Source organism: Carassius carassius, chromosome 33, assembly GCF_963082965.1.
Source record: "Carassius carassius chromosome 33, fCarCar2.1, whole genome shotgun sequence".
Classification (NCBI taxonomy): Eukaryota; Metazoa; Chordata; class Actinopteri; order Cypriniformes; family Cyprinidae; genus Carassius; species Carassius carassius.
This window is the reverse complement of record NC_081787.1, coordinates 945,354-964,551: the sequence shown is the minus strand read 5'-3', so window position 1 is coordinate 964,551 and position 19,198 is coordinate 945,354. Positions and strand designations below refer to the sequence as shown.

The window sequence follows — 19,198 nt, the reverse complement described above, 5'->3', positions numbered from 1 at the left end:
ATATATATGCTAAATCATGAACACAATGACAGGGTGAAATGGGCTGTGATGCATGGGGAGCCAGGTAAAATCTTGCCTAGGGCAGCAAATTGGTCAGGGCCGGCCCTGACCATAGTAAATATAAATGTAATTCTGACCGACCTGCTTCCTTAATGGCGAACATGGCTGGGATTTTGAAGCAACTTGCTGCGTCTGTGGCCAGGGCTTTTCTCTTTTCCGTCTCTGCTCCTCCTTTGCGTTTAAGTCAATAGGTATGAGGAAACAGATTGAACCAATGCCAGTAGATGCAAAAAATAAACAAGCCTTGATTATAACCTAAAGTCCGCATGAAATCAAAAATGACTTTACGAGCACACATGCTAGTATTGATGTAAACCATCTGTGCAAGTTGATCCACTGAGAAATTAAAATAATCGTCTTTGTAATCCTTAATCAAAGTCTGAACATTTACTTCCGCTCTGGAATGGCATTCCTTTTCTGATGACGTCAATTTGACAGTTTGTACAGAATATCCTTAAAAACACCCCTCCAGCCATTAGTTTGCTATGAGTGAGAGACAGAGACCAGGAGCGCAAACAAAACCATGCCCTCTATTCAATATTCCATTTCAGCTGGAAATACGTCACCACACTGATACAAAGTCGGCAGCAACTTTCGGTTCACGTGGACTTTAAAGAACTCAAATGACCATACACATCAGAAACAATGACTGAATAAACAATGTAATGAGGCATTTTGAGGCTCATTATTAAAGGCTTTCAATCTTCAAAAAAATAGCCAATTTTTGCTTTAAATGTCCGCGGGTTGAAGCGACCCCAATAATGTGATACTTAACATCTGGAATGGATTTTTTTTTTTTTCAGGGAACCATTCTCAAAATTCAAATGTGTTAGTTTTGAGTAGCAATTGGCTGTTTTGAGAAAGCCTGGCAACACTGGAAAGCACTCGGAACTCCGCCATTGTATCACATCATCTGCCGAGAAAACTCTGAAGCCTGTGTATCATCCAACAGTACTAAACAACCAAAAACATTCACCGCGACACCAGAGCAATGCCAACTATCTAATGTGAATCTTGAGAGGAATGTCAAATTTGAAATAGTTTGAAGGAGACAAACTTAACCATATGTAATTAACCCAGGGAAAGCCAGTAAATAAGTCAAGCAACAGTACATGCAAAAAAAGTGTGAGTAGAGGGCTTTTATATTCCTCATGTTGAGTGACGATTGGCTAGATCTAATTGTAATGTGACTAGTCTTCCTAGTAGAACTTGTGATGACGCTTCCATTTCTTAGCAATTCAAAGTCATTTAAATAAGTATCACACTTTATTTAACTAAGGAATTCTTCTTCTAATGAGCTGTAGACAAACAAAATGCCTAACAAATTAAAATGACTGTCATTTTCCATCAAGTATCCATTCAAAACCTGAGGGTCTACCATCGTAAAGTGATAATGGACTATCATTTTAGGCAGGAATTATGTAAACACACATATTGGATACCAGTCGTGTCTGAAGTGAATGTAAACAAACAGGTCAAAAAATCGGATCTGTGTATTAAATATAGCTCTGTATAACCTTCACAATTTTACAACACTGTGTTGGAAGTGTGTTTTATTGGTTAATCAAAAGTACTTGCGCACACTTGTGGTTTTCACACTAACTTGAAAACTTCAGCCAAATTCAGGAAATATGTCATGCACACACCCGGTCAAGTGCAAAGACTGCATGTACAGTATGGGCATTGTGACTGACCCTATTTATATTTATATATAGTTAAAACGGTGACAGAATAGTTTTATCATGAATGAACAAAAGTGTTTCCATGTAATTAAATAAAAAATACTGCAAGCTCATTAAAACATAAAGACAAATGAATAAAACTGATGTTAAAACAAATGTACAACAAATAAAAAAAATTATAAAATACTTCATAACTAACTCTGTAGTCAGTCTGGTTTTATTAATTCATCACAGGTCTGTAATTCTGCATCTAAATGAGTTTAATTAGTGATTTCATGATTAGATGTTTAGACCTGACATAAATAATGTTCAGAAAGTCAAGATATACATCAACATACTCTACAAGAAATAAACACAACACATGTAAAGACCAATGTCTATCATGAAAGCTTCTTCTGTCTCCTGGTTTTATTCAGCAGGTGAAAGCTGAACTGATTCTGAAGTCATTTCTCACAGATGTGAAGATCTGCTGCTGCTCTCATGAATCTTCTGCTGTGTGTTCATGTCTCTCTCTAAATCTTCTCATTCTCACTTTCTCATCTTCCTCTTTCTTTCCGAAAAACAACACATCATCATCATCATCATCCTCATCATCATCTTCAGACTCTTAATATTTGCATGTCAAATCTATAATGATGATGATAAATGTCTCTCACCTGACGTGTGTCTCATATAGATGTGAAAAGCTCCTAACAGACCGAACAGAACCATCAGCTGAAGACACCAGACCAGAACAAACACCACAGACACTGAACACACTGAACAACAACAGTGAGACACAAAACAAACCCATCTTTCATGTTTCAGTAGTGTGTTTGTTAAACTTGTACCATGTTTAGCTCTTGTATGTATTAGAATCTCACCAGTAGGACAGACTAGTCTAATGGTCTTCAGTGTGTGACTGACGTGGTTCTTCACGCTGCAGCTGATGTCTCCATCAGTTCCCTCATCCAGATCAATGCTGCTGTTTCCATCCATCAGTGGACCTCCATTCAGAGTCCAGCTGTAGAGGAGCTGATCCCCCTCAGAGGAGCAGGACACCCTCATCACCCCACTGGAGGAGCAGATGATTGACACTTCCACTGAGCCAATAGGAGCTAGAGGGAGGGACACATGACAGTCACATGACAAACACAGGAGAATCTTGATCTTCCACACTACTCAAACTATTACTGGAGTCTGTAATGTGTTTACTGTGTGCTACAGGAATAAAACCCTTCCCAGAGATTCAACTGATTCATCTGCATGAGAGTGAGATCTTTGGAGAACATGAGACTGGAATGAGTCTGATGAGAGAGTTTCTGTACCTTCAACAATCACTTGAAGATCTCTAGATGTTTCTGTGCCGTCTGAGTCAGAGAGTGTTAATGTGTAATTCACAGCATCTGCTCTGATCACATGCTTTATTATCAAAAACCCATTAATGACCTTGACTTCTGTTCTGTTTTTATAAAGATCACATTCCCTCATTCTCATCCTGCCATATTTTACTTTACAAACTCGATCATCTTGTGTGTTGTCGTTTATTCTCTTTATTATATTAAGGTAATATTTTCTAGTGTCTCTCCAAGAGCTGCGTAACAGGGATCAGATTGAACAAACCAGCAGAAACTATCCAGACCTGAAGAACAACACACACAGACACATAACACATACATTTACAGAATTTTCAAGGACCTTGAGCTCAGCATTTTAATCTTTTTCCCAAGATATTTAAAATGTGCATACAAACCCGATTCCAAAAATGTTGAGATGTTGTTTAAATTTTGAGTAAAAAAGGAATGGAATAATTTACAAATCTCATAAACTTATATTTTATTCTCAATAGAATATAGAAAACATATCAAATGTTGAAAGTGAGACATTTTGAAATGTCATGCCAAATATTGGCTCATGTTGGATTTCATGAGAGCTACACATTCCAAAAAAGTTTGGACATGTAGCAATAAGAGGACAGAAAAGTTAAATGTACATATAAGGAACAGCTGGAGGACCAATTTGGAACTTATTATGTCAATTGGCAACATGATTGAGTATAAAAAGAGAGTCTCAGTGTGGCAGTGTCTCTCAGAAGTCAAGATGGGCAATGGATCACCAATTCCCCCAATGCTGCGGCGACAAATAGTGGAGCAATCACAGAAAGGAGTTTCTCAGAGAAAAATTGCAAAGAGTTTGAAGTTATAATCATCTACAGTGCATAATGGCCAGCCTGCAGTCCAGATCTTTCACCCATTGAAAACATTTGGCGCATCATAAAGAGGAAGATGCGACAAAGAAGACTTAAGACAGTTGAGCAACTAGAAACCTGTATTAGACAAGAATGGGACAACATTCCTATTCCTAAACTTGAGCAACTTGTCTCCTCAGTCCTCAAACGTTTGCAGACTGTTATAAAAAGGGAAGTCGTGGCCTGGTGGTTAGAGAGTTGGACTCCCAATCGAAGGGTTGTGAGTTCGAGTCCCGGGCCGGCAGGAATTGTGGGTGGGGGGAGTGCATGTACAGTTCTCTCACCACCCTCAATACCATGACTTAGGTGCCCTTGAGCAAGGCATCGAACCCCCAACTGCTTCCCGGGCACCGCAGCATAAATGGCTGCCCACTGCTCCGAGTGTGTGTTCACAGTGTGTGTGTGTGTGTGTGTTCACTGCTCTGTGTGTGTGCATTTCGGATGGGTTAAATGCAGAGCACAAATTCTGAGTATGGGTCACCATACTTGGCCGAATGTCACTTCACTTTACTTCAAAGGAGAGGGGATGGTAAAGACGGCCTTGTCCCAACTTTTTGGAGATCTGTGGATGCCATGAAATTTAAAATCAACTTATTTTTCCCTTAAAATTATACATTTCTCAGTTTAAACATATGTTATCTATGTTGTATTCTGAATACAATATTGAAATTTGAAACTTCCACATCCATTGTATTCTCATACAGTTCTCAACTTTTTTGGAATCGGGTTTGAATTACTAATAAAGAACTGAACATGGGGATAAAACAGGGAAGAACAGAGTGAAAGAGAAAGTTAGACAGAGCTGTAAGAGCAGATGAGCAGCAGAGGGATTTCTGTGAAAGTTCAGTTCAGTATACAGTTCATGTATACAGAATACAGTTCATGAATTCAGACTCCTGACTTTAAACTGTTTTATTTTTTGTATAATATTAGTGTATTTATTTCAGAGTTTTATAAGTTTGGTGTGAAAGTGACTCACATGCAGCAGTTTGCAGCAGCAGCATCAGTCCAAAGATCAGCATCATTTCTCTATATTAGTTTCCAGAAGAGAAGAGTTCAATCCCAGCAGAAGAGTGTCAGATCGAGTCTCACACAGCGTCTTCACTGACAGACAGACAGCAGCTCTACTGACACACCAGGAAACTACATCACTTTAACAAAGAAAGAGGAAGCTTTTCAGAAAGGGTTCCTTCTTAAATACACACAAAAAAGACATGTATATATGTCACAGTTATGGATTTCTGTTCTTTCTGAGTTTCCTTATTTGGTCATGTTCCTTTTCTTGTTTAATTAATTAATTAGCCCCACACCTGTTTCTGTTCCCCATTACACATTACAGATGTTTAAAAGTCTGTGTTCTCCATTATTCCTTTGTCCACGATTGATGTTCGTTTATTTGGATTTGTGTTTGGATGTGCCCTTTTCCTCCCGTGAATCATTAAAAGAACCATTTAGCTATCTCCTTCATCATGTGCGTGATTTACACTCCAGCACGTATTACAATATATGTATATTCATTTTACTTCAACACATACCAGTAAATGGTAAAACCAGAGAAAACCACAATGTCATAATCCATATTGTTTATAATCAAACATAAGGTCTACTCTATTGTTGCACAGAAGAATTTTGTAGATATTTAGATTTTGTAGATTTGTTCTTTAATGTTTCAGCACCATGCTCAAGTTAGACTCTTCAGTTTTTGAGTGTAGACTTTCTATGTTTCTCTCTCGATTTCTCTATGTACTGATCCTGTCATTCTCCGCTGGTGTGCCCAGGTTGGACACCAGAAGACACTGTGTTTGTGTAAGCACATGGCTTGTGTTGTGTTTGTTTGGTTCCATGTGCTTTCTCCTGTCTATTGTCTGACTCCACCCACCTTCTTACCTCATTGTTTCAGTTATTCCACCTGTGTCTCCCTCGTTACCTGCCCTACTAAAGTCTCCTTGTGTTTGCAGTCCAGTGCTGTTTTGTTATTTGTCGTATGTGGTCTAATGTGTCTGTGTGCTCCTTGTTTAAGCTGGCTTTGCCTGTTTCTGTTCTGGCCTTCCAGCTGGGTTTTCCCCCTTGGGGTAGCTTTTGTTAGTTTTGTTTATTTTTATTATTAATAAAGAGCCTTTTTCACTGCATCTTTGAGTCCTCGCCTCATCTCTCCACACAGACCGTGACAGATCCATAGAGTATTGTGAAACAGTTTTGTGCTAAAGACCGTTTCTCCCTGATATGAATTTCAAATGCTGGCACTAAACCACATAAACAACTTGACATTTGAAAATGTAATGTATATATTTAGTGTATATGATTTAATCTGCAATACACACACACACACACACACATATATATATATATATATATATATATATATATATATATATATATATATATATCGGGTATTCCGTTGCATTCATGTCTCTCTTTTCACCCCCCCACCCCCCACTCACGCACGCACGTGTACACATTCAATCGTCTCCAAGTCTTATTTTCTTCTTTTAATTGAAAATTTAGAAAAATGCATTCACACACATTATAAAACTAAACATTTACAGTAATTTTAGTCATCACTAAAATATAAAAATGTACATTTTACCAGGATGTACATTTTAACAGGCCGAACAATGTTATTGACATACAGACTTTCCATAGGCACAATTCAATTCAAATTGTTGCAACACATTTTCTACATAATATTTAGAACCTTTTATATTCATATTTACATCATAATTTGTATACAGTATCATCCTCTAAACCTACCATCATAGTAAAAATTCTAAAGACCATGTATTATAATTGATCTTTTTCAAAAGCTGTATAATTATTTTTTCACTGTACACCTACCACCACACAATTATGCATACACGTACATTTTTAATTAAATGTAGTTTTTAAGCGTTCTGAATTATTACTACTCTTAAAAAGAGACTTCTCTATTTTAAAGTATAAGAAAATAAATAAATAAAATATATAATTATGACAGCGTTACTAAAGCAAAACATACATTTTAAACAAGTATTCACCATTTAAGTTTATCAAACGTATAAAACACATAGTAACAAGTTACTAAACCAATGCAAATAATTTATCATAGACTTTAATCATGTATTCAACATTTACTCATGTTTGAGATTATAAAACACATTTTAAACAAAAACTACTCATAAATGCTGCTTTCTCAAAATCACAGACATGACATTCATGCTGCTCACATATTTTTGTGGCCCCGTTACAAAAAGATGGTAATACATTAAATGTGATATACAGTATATATATATATATATATATATATATATATATATATATATATATATATATATATATATATATATATATATATAGTACTATTTAAAATAACGTTTTCTGATGATAAATATTAAAATATGATGAAGTTGACTCATAAACAAAATCACACACACACACAAAATGCAACATGTTGCCAAAGTCTTTCTTTATGTTTAAAAATAAACATTTATTTTTGCTTTGAATTTATGCAAAGGAGCTTGTTTGTTTGTCACAGCACAGACAGGGCTGTGAAGTTTAGATGAAGTTAATGTATCTTTAAGAAAAATATTTTCAGAGAAAGACCCTCGATTGCATTCAGTCATTAAAGATTGTTCAGGCAGAAGCCTCTTCATCCTAGAGATGTAATTTGACAACTGTGCCCTTCACTGCCATTAGCCTAGATTTGCTTAATTTAAAAAGTGTGTGTAAACACAAATAGTGTTTTCACATTTGAAGCCAATATAGCCGTAAAATAGTAATTATTTGACTTTTGCTATGGTTGTAAACCTTACACGTATCTATGCTATAAGATAGCTTTACAGTAATGTAATGAAAGTAAACTTTGCTTAAAGTTTCTGTATTTTACTGTATCTGCATCCTTCTATTTATATCGTATACTGTAAGAGTCATTGACTAGCAAAAGGATTCCTATTTCCCCAAAAGGAGGTTTTCGTAACCGTGTTTTGAACTGATCTCACTAGTTTTTTTCTAGGCAGTGAAGTAGTATGTGTATTTGGCAGGTTTGTGTACCAAAAGAGAACATGTTTTTGACTAAACGGTTTGATTTTGACCTGGAAGTTTGAAGTTTGCACAAGTTGGTTTGTAGTTTTGAGATGGTTTATAGTTGTGAGAAAATGGTGAATTGTGCAAGTCAAAAAGCATACAATACCACACGTTACATACTAAGCACTTCATTGCACTCAAACACACACGCAAACAACACCTCAAACATTGTGTAAACATTCTGCTTTATACCACACAAACACAGAACAGCACAAATATAAAAAAGTAGCATGTTGATATTTATTGTTCAGTAATCTGTATTATTACTGTATCTTTCTTGTCATTTTAAATGTGTACAAACAGAAAAGTGTAGCAATTGGTAGATGCTTATGCTTTTGACTGATGGAGTATACACATAGACCTACGCTTTAGTGTCAAGTGGAAATGTTGGAAGAAACGAGTATGACGAGTAAAATGTGAACATTGTCATCAGCTATCTGAACAAGAGGTCTAAATAGAGTGTTGTAAGGAAAAAAGAAAGAAATTTTAAGTATCATTTATAAAAAAATATAGCCAAATGATCCGCATTCATATGGTAAGGTTATTGAGTTATGCAGGGGTTTTGTGTGCACAATATTATTTTTCTGTGTCTGTATCCTTTTCAAGAGGGTGGAACTTTAACAACCTCAAACTTTACTGAATTTCTAGTTTTGAGCGCAACGGTGCGATGGGTTTCAGTTGAAAGTGTAAAAATGCAAAAAACAATAAAAAAAAGCTAGATTTACTTAATATACTACATAATTATTTGCATTCCTTTTCTTAAGTAAATTTCACATGGAATTCTAAGCAGTGTTCCTTAAAATCTTTAGTCGGCAATACTTAAAATATTGTTAACCCAGTTAATTTATTTATTGTAATACTCAAATATTTAAGCAGATTTTACTAATACATTTAAGTTATTTCTACAATAAAAGTCTTGCTTACCCCATTACGAAATTTAAACTCATGCAGACTGATCATTTTAAGTTTTTGTATTTTTACTGTATTTAGGTACCGCTCAATACTTAAATTAGTTATATTAAAATGAGTGGAAGACATGAGACAACTACTGATTAGTAAATGACTACTTTGTTATGAATGCAACTTAATCTCTTAAAACATAAAAAAACACAATACAGATACAGTAAAAATACAGTTTACTGAGCAGTAAGAATCAACATGCTTTTTTCATTTTTGTTGTGTTGTGTGTGTGGTTTAAAGTGGATTGTTTACACAATGTTTGAGGTGTTGTTTGCGTGTGTGTTTGAGTGCAGTGAAGTGCTGAGTATGTAACGTGTGGTATTGTATGCTTTTTGATTGTTGATGACTTGTACAATGTTCTGTGGCATTAAAAATGCATTACAGTTTGTATCGATTGCTAACGCACAATTCATGAAACAATTCCCCATTTTCTCACAACTATAAACCATCTCAAAACTACACACCAACTTGTGCAAACTTCAAACTTCCAGGTCAAAATCGAATGGTTTAGTCAAAAACATGTTCTCTTTTGGCAGATTCAAACTTTGGTCGCAAATGATACACAAAACTGCCAAATAAACACACTACTTCACTGCCTAGAATGAACTAGAGATCAATTTAAAACAGTGGTGTTTATATTACAAACAGATGTTATAACACTTGTCATAAGGTTAATCCGTAATGACATGATATTACAAAACAGGTCATATCACAGCTGCCGGATGTTTTCTAAATATTAAGTCATTTCACAGCTGATGACAAACACGTCGTAACGAGAACTGTGACCGTCAAAAGTTCAAAGCTATGTGGGTGGTCCGCGTGGGGAGGGGGCAGGGTCAAAAGGTCAAAGTCATCAAATTATGACAGGAGGTGCAGTATACTTACTACTACCGACATAATCTGGTAAAATACCTTTTTACCGCAAGTTATCTTTAATAACTTGCTTGGTAGCCTCCCTTGAAACCTCAATATTAAAGAAATCTGCACTTAAAAAGCAGAGTTAAAATTAAATTCCCCATTATAAAATATTAATTGACAAATGTTAATGACATCAAAGCTGTGTTTGGCCAGCCGTCTACCTCTGCTTTTTGTTTTACTGTTATTGTAAATTTTGTCACATAACCAGGAGAAAAGCAATTTCAAACAAAAAGGCACCCACCTCCCTACAGGTTTCCTTTAAAGAAAATCTTAATTTCTTAACAAAAATATGTGTTCAGCTACATTCACAATATCACCAATTGTTAGCACATATCTATAACAGAAAACCGTTGCATTATCTGGATCAAGCAAAAAGAAGTCCATGCTGCGAGATATACAGTAATCTGCAACCCTCTCAGCTTATTATGAGGCTATGCTGGCTTTATATGCTGGCTTTCTCCTGACTGCAGCCAATCAGTGGAGCTGAGGAGACTGGGCAGCCAATCAGCAACAGGTGAACCAATCACCTCTGTGAGAACGGTAGCAGATAACACCACAAAGCACATAGAATAAATCACAGATAAAATACGTCTCCTGTACATTTATTTAAAAATAAATAAACTTAAAACTTGATTTACAATGTTAATATATGGAAACACGTCATCAGTCTGTAAAAAATGGATCTTTGTTGTTTTGTTGTTCACTAGGAGGCGACAAAGTGGAGGAAAAGACAGCACAAGGGGACTGAAAACAAAAGTGTATTTTAATTTTGTAGTATGTGACAGAAAGACGTTAAATACTGCACAAGTTGCCCACAGCGGTCATGTACAGTATTCCTCCAGTCGGCCAGTGTCTGTTCTTTCAAATGTCTGTTCTGCATCAGACACTGTTTTTCTGTTACCACACAGGAAATAAATGTGCAATAAACCCAGCATTTCATCATAAGAAGCCAAAGAAATGGCCTGTTGTGTCTTCACGACAGTTAAGTGTGAACTCACACTAGTCCACTGACTGTTTGTGTTTCTGTGTTGGTTTTGACACTAGTGCATCTGTACCTGAGCGTACACACATTCCTCTTGTGTTTTACGCGGCTGCTGTTTAATGTTTGAGCTGCTGAACATAATCTCTTCATAATGAAGCTCTTGCTCGTTCTTCTCATTCCTGTTTGTCTGAGCGTCCGTCGAGGTGTATTCTGTATCTATAGACAGAGAGGAAGGACAATGAACAGATCAGATCATAAACAAGATGATTTCAGTTGTGTAAATGCTGAAAGTACATTAAGTATCTTGTGTTTGCAAATTTAAAGAGGTCAGCAGTCACCTGAGACCAGGGTTTAAAATCACATTGAACTAGGGATGAATCGATTTATCATGATAAATATTTCTTAAATAAAGAATAAAACGTATTGTGAATTATTATTTAATTAAGTATATTTTTGTCCCTTTTGTCTTTATTTTCATATTTATACATTTTGTACTATATACTTATATTTTTGTTTTCTATGCATTATTTATGTGTTTTGATTCTTTTCTTTTTTGCATATTTCTCGTAAAAACGTTGAGACTCGTCGAGACTGTCATGTTGTAATCTTCATGACTCAGTGTCAGGACTGTGGTGACACACCATGTTTAAGCAGTTAAGCAGAAAAACACTTCAGCTTCCTAGCTAGACTTTTGTACTTGAGCAGGGTGTTTCTTATCACTTTTTCTCTCACTTTCTCATGCTTCTGTAATTTAGACTATATTCATGTCTTGAGTCAGAGTCAGTAAGGTTTGGGAGTTAAAAAGAGCATAACTTCCCAAAAGTGTCACATTATAATAGAGTTTTTATATTTTTTAAGTAAAAGTTGATTTAAATCGCTTTTTTTTCCCGATTTTTTTTATTTTTTTTATTGCAGAGCATTTGCATCTCTGATTTGATTGAGATAATTTCTGAGTACATCAGGGCAAGATTTTCATTTCATGTAAAAAAAAAAAAAGAAAGAAAAATAAAAAAAAACTTTGGGAACACTTTGTTTTAAGGTGTCCTTATTACACAGGTTGCATGTACTTACTATTATAATAACCATTAATGATGTTTAATTACATGCAAGTACAGTAGCTCTGTTCTTAAAGGTATAATTGCACTGTAAAAGGACACCTTAAAATAAAGTGTAACCAAAACTTTTATCAGCTGCTGAGAAAATATTCACATCTTAAAAACCAATATTTCTGTTCAGCTACAGTATGACTAAATGTCAGTAATTAAAAAAAAAACATATATATGAACTGTGCTATCAGTCATTTAAAGCATACCAATTAATAATAATCCCCAAACTATTTCTGTTACCACCAGATTTGTAATAAATAAATATGAAAGATTTTGTATTTCATGCTTTTTTATGCAGAAATGTTAATTCTGTCATTATTTACTCAACATTTGGATTTGGAAGAACATGAGGCTGAATAAATAATGACAGTTTTTAAGTGAATTATTCCCTGGGTAACAGTGACAGTTTGTGTATGAACTGCATATTAGTTAACATTATTTTTACATATATTCATTCATCAGAAGCTGGATTCACCAATGAGGATAAATAAGGTTAATAATAATATAGTGAAAAAGGCAATAATGCAGCAGTGCTCTGATGCTAAATTTCAGGACAGAATTACTGTAGGTTCATGAATTAAAGACTGACCTGCTGTTGTTTTGAGTCGATTCCTCTTCTTGTAAATGTAATATGCAATGGCAACCAGAATAATAAGAATTACAGCAAAACATCCCAGAACGATCAGAGCAACTGAAGGACCTGTGGAAGGAAAAAACATAACATTATTAAACATTGAACATAATATGGCTTATAAATATTGAATTAAGATAATATATTTAAATCTAAATAATCTGATGAGAGTTTCTGTGATGTCTTTTTATAATTAATTATCAATCTTTTTTTATTTGTTTTTAGAATTCATCTGCATGAGAGTGAGATCTTTGGAGAACATGAGACTGGAATGAGTCTGATGAGAGAGTTTCTGTACCTTCAACAATCACTTGAAGATCTCTAGATGTTTCTGTGCCGTCTGAGTGAGAGAGAATTAATGTGTAATTCCCAGAATCTGCTCTGATCACACGCTTTATTATCACAGTCCCATTAATGACTGTCACTTCAGGTCTGCTTTTATAAAGATCACATTCACTCATGCTCATAATGTCATTCTTTACTCTACAAACTGGATCATCTGCTGTGTTGTCGTTTATTCTCTTTTTTAACTGCAGGTCATATTTACTAGCGTCCCGCTCCATCAGCAGATTGAGTTTGTGTCCCAGAGCTGCGTAACAGGGATCAGATTGATCAAAACTGCAGTTTACCTCCAGACCTGAAGAACAACACACACACACACAGTGAAATCTACCAACATCAACTGTTAAAACACTTAGTCTTATTTGTAAATTAATTACCATTTATAGGACGTTCAAAAGAATACCAAAATTATACAATTTAAATGATCCTTTCAGCATGAATTAAAATCAGGGACATTTATATAGCATTTTTACTTCTACTATCGAATAAACCTGTCAGAAACTTGACCTGATGCTACTGAAACATCTGATCTCTGCTCATCAACCTCTTTCAGTCTTACATACAGACTTTCACTCACATTTAAATATTCCAATATTAAAAAATAAGTAAATAAATGTAAGGTGCATCTTAATTCATATACTGATACACTATTCTGAGCTATTTTGTAGTATAAATAATGTTAGTAGTGTGTTCAGACTGAAGATAATAAGAAATGAACTTTAAATACTCTGATGATGCGACATCAACACTGTTGAACTATACTCAATCAACAGTGAACTGAATTGATCTAAATAATGATACTATTGACCTTTTTCACATTTCCGGCTTTCTCAGCAGCAGAAGTCGTCATAGTTGGGTAAACTTTAAGAGCAGTGAATGGAGGAGTACCACACATATTTTTTGCATTCCCAGATGCACAAATAGCAAAAGAAAAACTCCAATTAGAGAGACTGATGACGGTTGTCAGAGGAGAGAATTATGTCAAATTTACTCCCAGACACGCTGATTTAAAAAAAAAAAAACCTTGCATTAGCATTAACTTTTTTATTTTTTTATTTGATGCAAAGGCGATATAATACAAACAATAGTGTTGTAAATGTAGATAAATAAATAAAAAAATACAAATATGAAAATCTAATGAGGATTTACCATGCTGATGACAATTAAAGGCTTCATTACAGTCTTGTGAAAAGGGTCCATTGTCTCTTTAAAGCCACTTTAAAGTTGAATTTGTTTTCCTCTCATATTCGATAACTTTTTATCACTGATTCTGATATTTTCTTGTTCATTACTGAAGTTGCTTTGACACAATCTCTAAAGCGCTATTCTGTAGAAGTAAAGGTGACTTGACTTGGGACACAACTATCAATAAGAACTAAAATTGCTTTTGAAAAATGCAATTTTACAGCAAAAATGGTTTATTGGTCAGCTCTGGGCCCTTTTAGTCTTTTTAAATTCTCTTAAATGGCCATTTTCAAACCATCTATATGTCAAACAATCAACGTACATGCATCACATGAGAATTCTGTCCTTTTTGTGATTTTTTTTTCTCAACACTTTAGGAACATTTCTTTCACATTTCCCTCTTGGCTCACCATGGCTTTCAAAGTTACTAATTAACATTTACTGTACCTCTTCTGTAATCACTAACTAATCCACAACCTTAAACCGAGACATTTCAGATTTTCATCTCTGCTCTAGCTTTTTTCTTAATCTATAGCCATAATAAACCTATCTAAACTATGAACATGGTTGGCTGTGTAATGTGTTTTTCATGATATTAATCATCTGTAAGGTATTTTTGTTTTTATATATATATATATATATATATAAGTGACTCACATGCAGCAGTTTGCAGCAGCAGCATCAGTCCAAAGATCAGCATCATTTCTCCAAAATCCAGTCTCTAGAAGAGTCCAATCCCAGCAGAAGAGTGTCAGATCGAGTCATATGAAGCGTCCTTACTGACAGACAGACAGCAGCTCTACTGACACACCAGGAAACTACATCACTTTAACAAAGAAAAAGAAAGAGGAAGCTTTTCACATAGGAGGGGAAAACAGACACTGTTGGTCAACCGTTTTTTACCAACAAACTTTTCAACAATATGACTAACAAAAGAATAAACAAACTAAAGTTTATAGAATTAATTCATCTAAAATGCATGAAAGTCATTATTATTTCCAGAGATTAGTCTGAATCCAATAAGCCATATTTTCCTTATCTGCTGAATCATTTGAACATTCGAAGGCTCAAGAATATACCAACTTTTTTCAGAGAAAGTAGAAAAGCAGAAGTGCAGAGCAGCAGAAGCATTGACCATAAAACAGATCGTCTAAAAACATGTATGTTTCCATCGTTTACTATAGTTTTAAAACCACAGAACCCAAACTGCAAAACTTCAAATAAGACAGATGAAGCAACCGACCAAAACGATTACATCAGCTGCATTGTGTATAAAAAGATGCATACAAGTAAAAATGGCATCACATTTTTTTTTCCACCCACACCAAGCAGAAACTTTTTATATCGGTTGCAGTTAGGTTACATCGAAAATGTATTGTAATATAAAAATAGCATCTTGTGAACATCAACATTCAAGATGATCACGTCAATCGCTGAAACTCATCTGTGACAGAAATGGTTTTCTTACCCGGAGGTGAGCAGCAGAAAATGTGAGAAGGCTGATGTGTCTTCATGCCATGAAAGAGAAGTACAAATTCACTCACATAACAACTTTATTGGTAAACATAAATTGCATCCCAGATAGCACAGGTACGTCTGCAAGAGGTCTGTTAAAGGTCGCTTCATCTGCTGTGTACAAACATCTGACAGACGTCTTTAAGATGTCAGAATTAGATGCATTCTAAATCAAATAGACATCTTAAATACATTTTTTAAATGTCTATTTGACATCTGACAGGAAATGTCCTATAGACGTATTGAAGATCTAAAAAAATACATCTTGAAGACGTCAAATTGATGTCTCTGTGAGGTACATTTGTTATACATCTCTCTCACACCACAAATGTGTGGCCATGTTATTGGGCTGATGGGCTGATGTATAATCTTTTGAGAAATAATCATATGTTTTTATGAAACAAATGCAAACCCAGCTTGACCTCTGACTGTCACGGTTCATGAATTCGCTGTCTCTCTCTCAGCTTGTTTAGTGTGCAGGTGTGTGTCTGTGGGCGTGGTCCTTGATCACTACTGATTACAGCACCACCTGCGTCCCATTGTGTGTGTCTATTTAAGTGCAGTAACTGGTGTGTTTGTCTAATGAGCCCGAGGAGTACCAGGACCCAAGGGAAGTGTTCAGTAAGTCCCGGGCTGCTTCTCTACCTCCGCATCATCCTTACGACTGTGCCATTGACTTAGTACCAGGTAATACTCTGCCTAAAGGCAAGTTATATTCACTTTCTGTTACAGAGAGGGAGGCTATGGAGAAATATATTTCTGATTCTCTGGCATCCAAGTTAATTCATCCTTCCTCATCTCCGGCAGGGGCAGGGTTCTTTTTTGTGTGTCAATTACCAGGGGCTGAAAAACATCACTGTAAAGAATACTTATCCTTTGCCGTTGATGTCTTCAGCCTTCGAACGGTTACAGGAAGCATCCATTTTCACAAAATTGGATTTATGTAATGCTTATCATTTGGTCCGCATAAGGGTGAGCGATGAGTGCAATACCGCGTTTAATATCCCTAGGGGGCACTTTAAATACTTGTTTATGCCCTTCGGGCTGTCCAACTCCCCAGCGGTCTTCCAGGCACGCATCAATGACGTGCTGAAAAATATGGTTGACCAGTTCATATACAGTATGTTTACCTGGATGACATATTGACATATTTTCATCTTCTCTCCAGGATCATGTTCAGCACGTCAGACGAGTGCTTCAGAGGTTGCTAGAGAATGGGCTTTTTGTCAAGGCAGAGAAATGCATTTTTCATGCAGTTTGTTCCTTTCCCAGGGTACATCGTCCCGTCTGAGGGAGTGCGTATGGATTCTGACAAGGTTAGGGCTGTGATAGATTGGCCAAGTCCAGATTCCCATAAGAAACCTCTACAGAGGTTTCTGGGGATCTACAATTTCTATCAACATTTTATTCGCAACTACAGCCAACTAGCTGCACCTCTGACTGCCTTGACCTCCCCCAGAAAGATGTTCAGGTGGTCCGATACAGCTGAGGCTGTATTTGCCAAACTTAAAAGAGTCGCTTTGTTTAATCTCCCATCCTCGTTGGCCCTGATCCATCACGTCAGTTCGTGGTGGGGGTAGGAGCAGTACTTTCCCAACGTACTTCCGCAGACGACAAGATGCATCCCTGCACGTTTTCTTCTCATCGTTTATCACCTGCCCGAACGTAACTATGACATTAGTAACAGGCTCAGGGGTATCTTTTACTGTATGGACTGATCACAAGAACTTAGAATATATTAGAACTGCTAAAAGACTCAACTCTAGGCAGGCTTGGTGGGCACTTTTTTCGGTCGTTTTGACTTTTCCCTTTCATACCACCCGGGTTCCAAAAACATCAAACCCGACTCTTTATCTTGTATTTTTGATCGTTCCGAACGCCCGTCTACTCCCAGTGTATTTTACCCGAGACTCTTATTGTCTCCACTCTCAGGTGGGAGGTCGAATCGAAGCTAATGACAGCCTTATATGGGGTAACGCCTCCGCCCGACTGCCCACCGAATCGTCATTCAGTGGGGCCATTGTTCCAGCATAGCATGTCATCCAGGGGTCAATCGCATCACCTTTTTGGTAAAGCAATGATTCTGGTGGCCATTAATGACTCGCGACATTCGCAGATTTTTTCTTGGCTTGCTCAGTTTGTGCCACTGGTAAGACTTCCTCCAGATGGGTTACTTCAACCGCTGTCAGTCCCTTCAAGACCCTGGTCCCACATCGCTCTAGATTTTATTACCGCTCTCGAAGGGCAAGACTGTCATTTTGACTGCCGTGGACCAGTTCTTGAAGGAGCCAGTTCCACGGCTCATTTTATTCCCTTGCCTAAATTACCCTCTGCCAAGGAGACAGCTGTAACTGTTGTGGATCACATCTTTCGTTTACATGGCCTCCCGACAGACATGGTTTCTGACAGGAGGGTCCCCAATTTGTTTTTAAAAATTTTGGCAAGAATTTTGTAAATTACTGGGGGCGAGTGTCAGTTTATCTTCGGGGTTTCATCCCCAAAGCAATGGACAAAGTGAGAAAGCCAACCAGGATTTGGAGAGAGTGTTGTGATGTTCGGTTTCCAAGAATCCTTCCTCTTGGAGTCAACAACTCTCGATGGTGTATGCCCACAATTCGATACCAGTGTCATTCACGGGCCTTTCTCCATTTGAGTGTAGTTTAGGTTACCAGCCACCAATTTTTCCCAGTATGGTATCCGAGTGTTGTGTTGGATCGTGGATTCCCCCTTCGTTCTTCGTCGAGTCTTCTTGTTCCCTTCACTGGAATCACGAGCACCTTCACTGGGATATACAGCACCGAATCATCAAGGATTTTCCACCGAGGTCCCTGCGTCACACACCATCAGAGCTTGTGATCGTCGCCACTCTCCTTTAGTGTTTGAGCTTCATTGTTGTCTGTTTGTCTGACCATATATATATCTTGTCATTAAACTGCCTTAGACTTGCATCCTGTCTCTGAGTCGTGATACTGACCCTTGACCTCTCTCTCTGGTCAGTTCAAGAGAGTCGTTATTGGAGAAGGAGACTGTAGAGAACGTGGACACGCCTGTCAACTGCTTCAGGAAGCTGTTTGGTATAAATTAATCATCTCTTTATTGTTTCTTTTCAGTTTCATGTGAATTTCCTTGAGCAAAGTATGAGAATCCTGCTGTTGTTTATCTGATTTGTGTTTTCATCTCTTCAGTGTGTGACGTTTTGCCGCTGATTTTCAATCCAGAGCTGGATTTATGCATTTTGTGTGAATTTTGAAGGCAAATAGGTCATTTGGGGACTTTATGCTTAATGGAAATTACACTGGAAAAAAATCTGAATTGTGAGAGTCATAATAATGTTTTTATTTTTAGTCTGTTGTGAAAACAAGAACAGAATTGCGAGATGCAAACTAAGAATTCGGTGAAATTGCAATTGCAAAAAAACTTTTTAAATACTTTTTTCTTCAGAATTTCATAACAAATTTTGAGACGTAAACAAAAATGTAAAAATTAAATGCGTAATTTTGAGATAAAAGGTTGCAGTTCCCTTTTTGTGTG

General features: G+C 36.5%; 2 protein-coding genes across 3 annotated transcripts in view; both read right to left on the bottom strand.

Moving 5' to 3' along the window:
- The window catches only part of LOC132113464 (uncharacterized), a 109,672-nt gene extending 104,538 nt beyond the window's left edge, over positions 1-5,134 (bottom strand). The window contains exons 1-2 of one of the 2 annotated variants that reach the window (XM_059521232.1): positions 3,050-3,303; positions 2,606-2,839 (exon numbers count right to left, since the gene is read on the bottom strand). In XM_059521232.1, coding sequence (XP_059377215.1) covers positions 2,606-2,839; positions 3,050-3,218 — 403 coding nt within the window. In that variant the 5' untranslated portion in view covers positions 3,219-3,303. Of the gene's footprint in view, positions 1-2,605; positions 2,840-3,049; positions 3,304-4,948 lie in introns of those variants that run through there. The other variant, XM_059521233.1, reaches the window with a different exon arrangement.
- Positions 5,135-9,253: 4,119 nt separating this feature from the next.
- Positions 9,254-14,931, bottom strand: LOC132113468 (uncharacterized). Its single transcript, XM_059521242.1, has 4 exons — positions 14,810-14,931; positions 12,924-13,262; positions 12,584-12,694; positions 9,254-11,104 (listed from the first exon to the last, which is right to left on the bottom strand). Exons 1-4 carry the CDS (start codon positions 14,853-14,855, stop codon positions 10,947-10,949), a joined length of 654 nt encoding a protein of 217 aa, XP_059377225.1. The 5' UTR covers positions 14,856-14,931; the 3' UTR covers positions 9,254-10,946.
- Between the last annotated feature and the right edge of the window lie 4,267 nt (positions 14,932-19,198).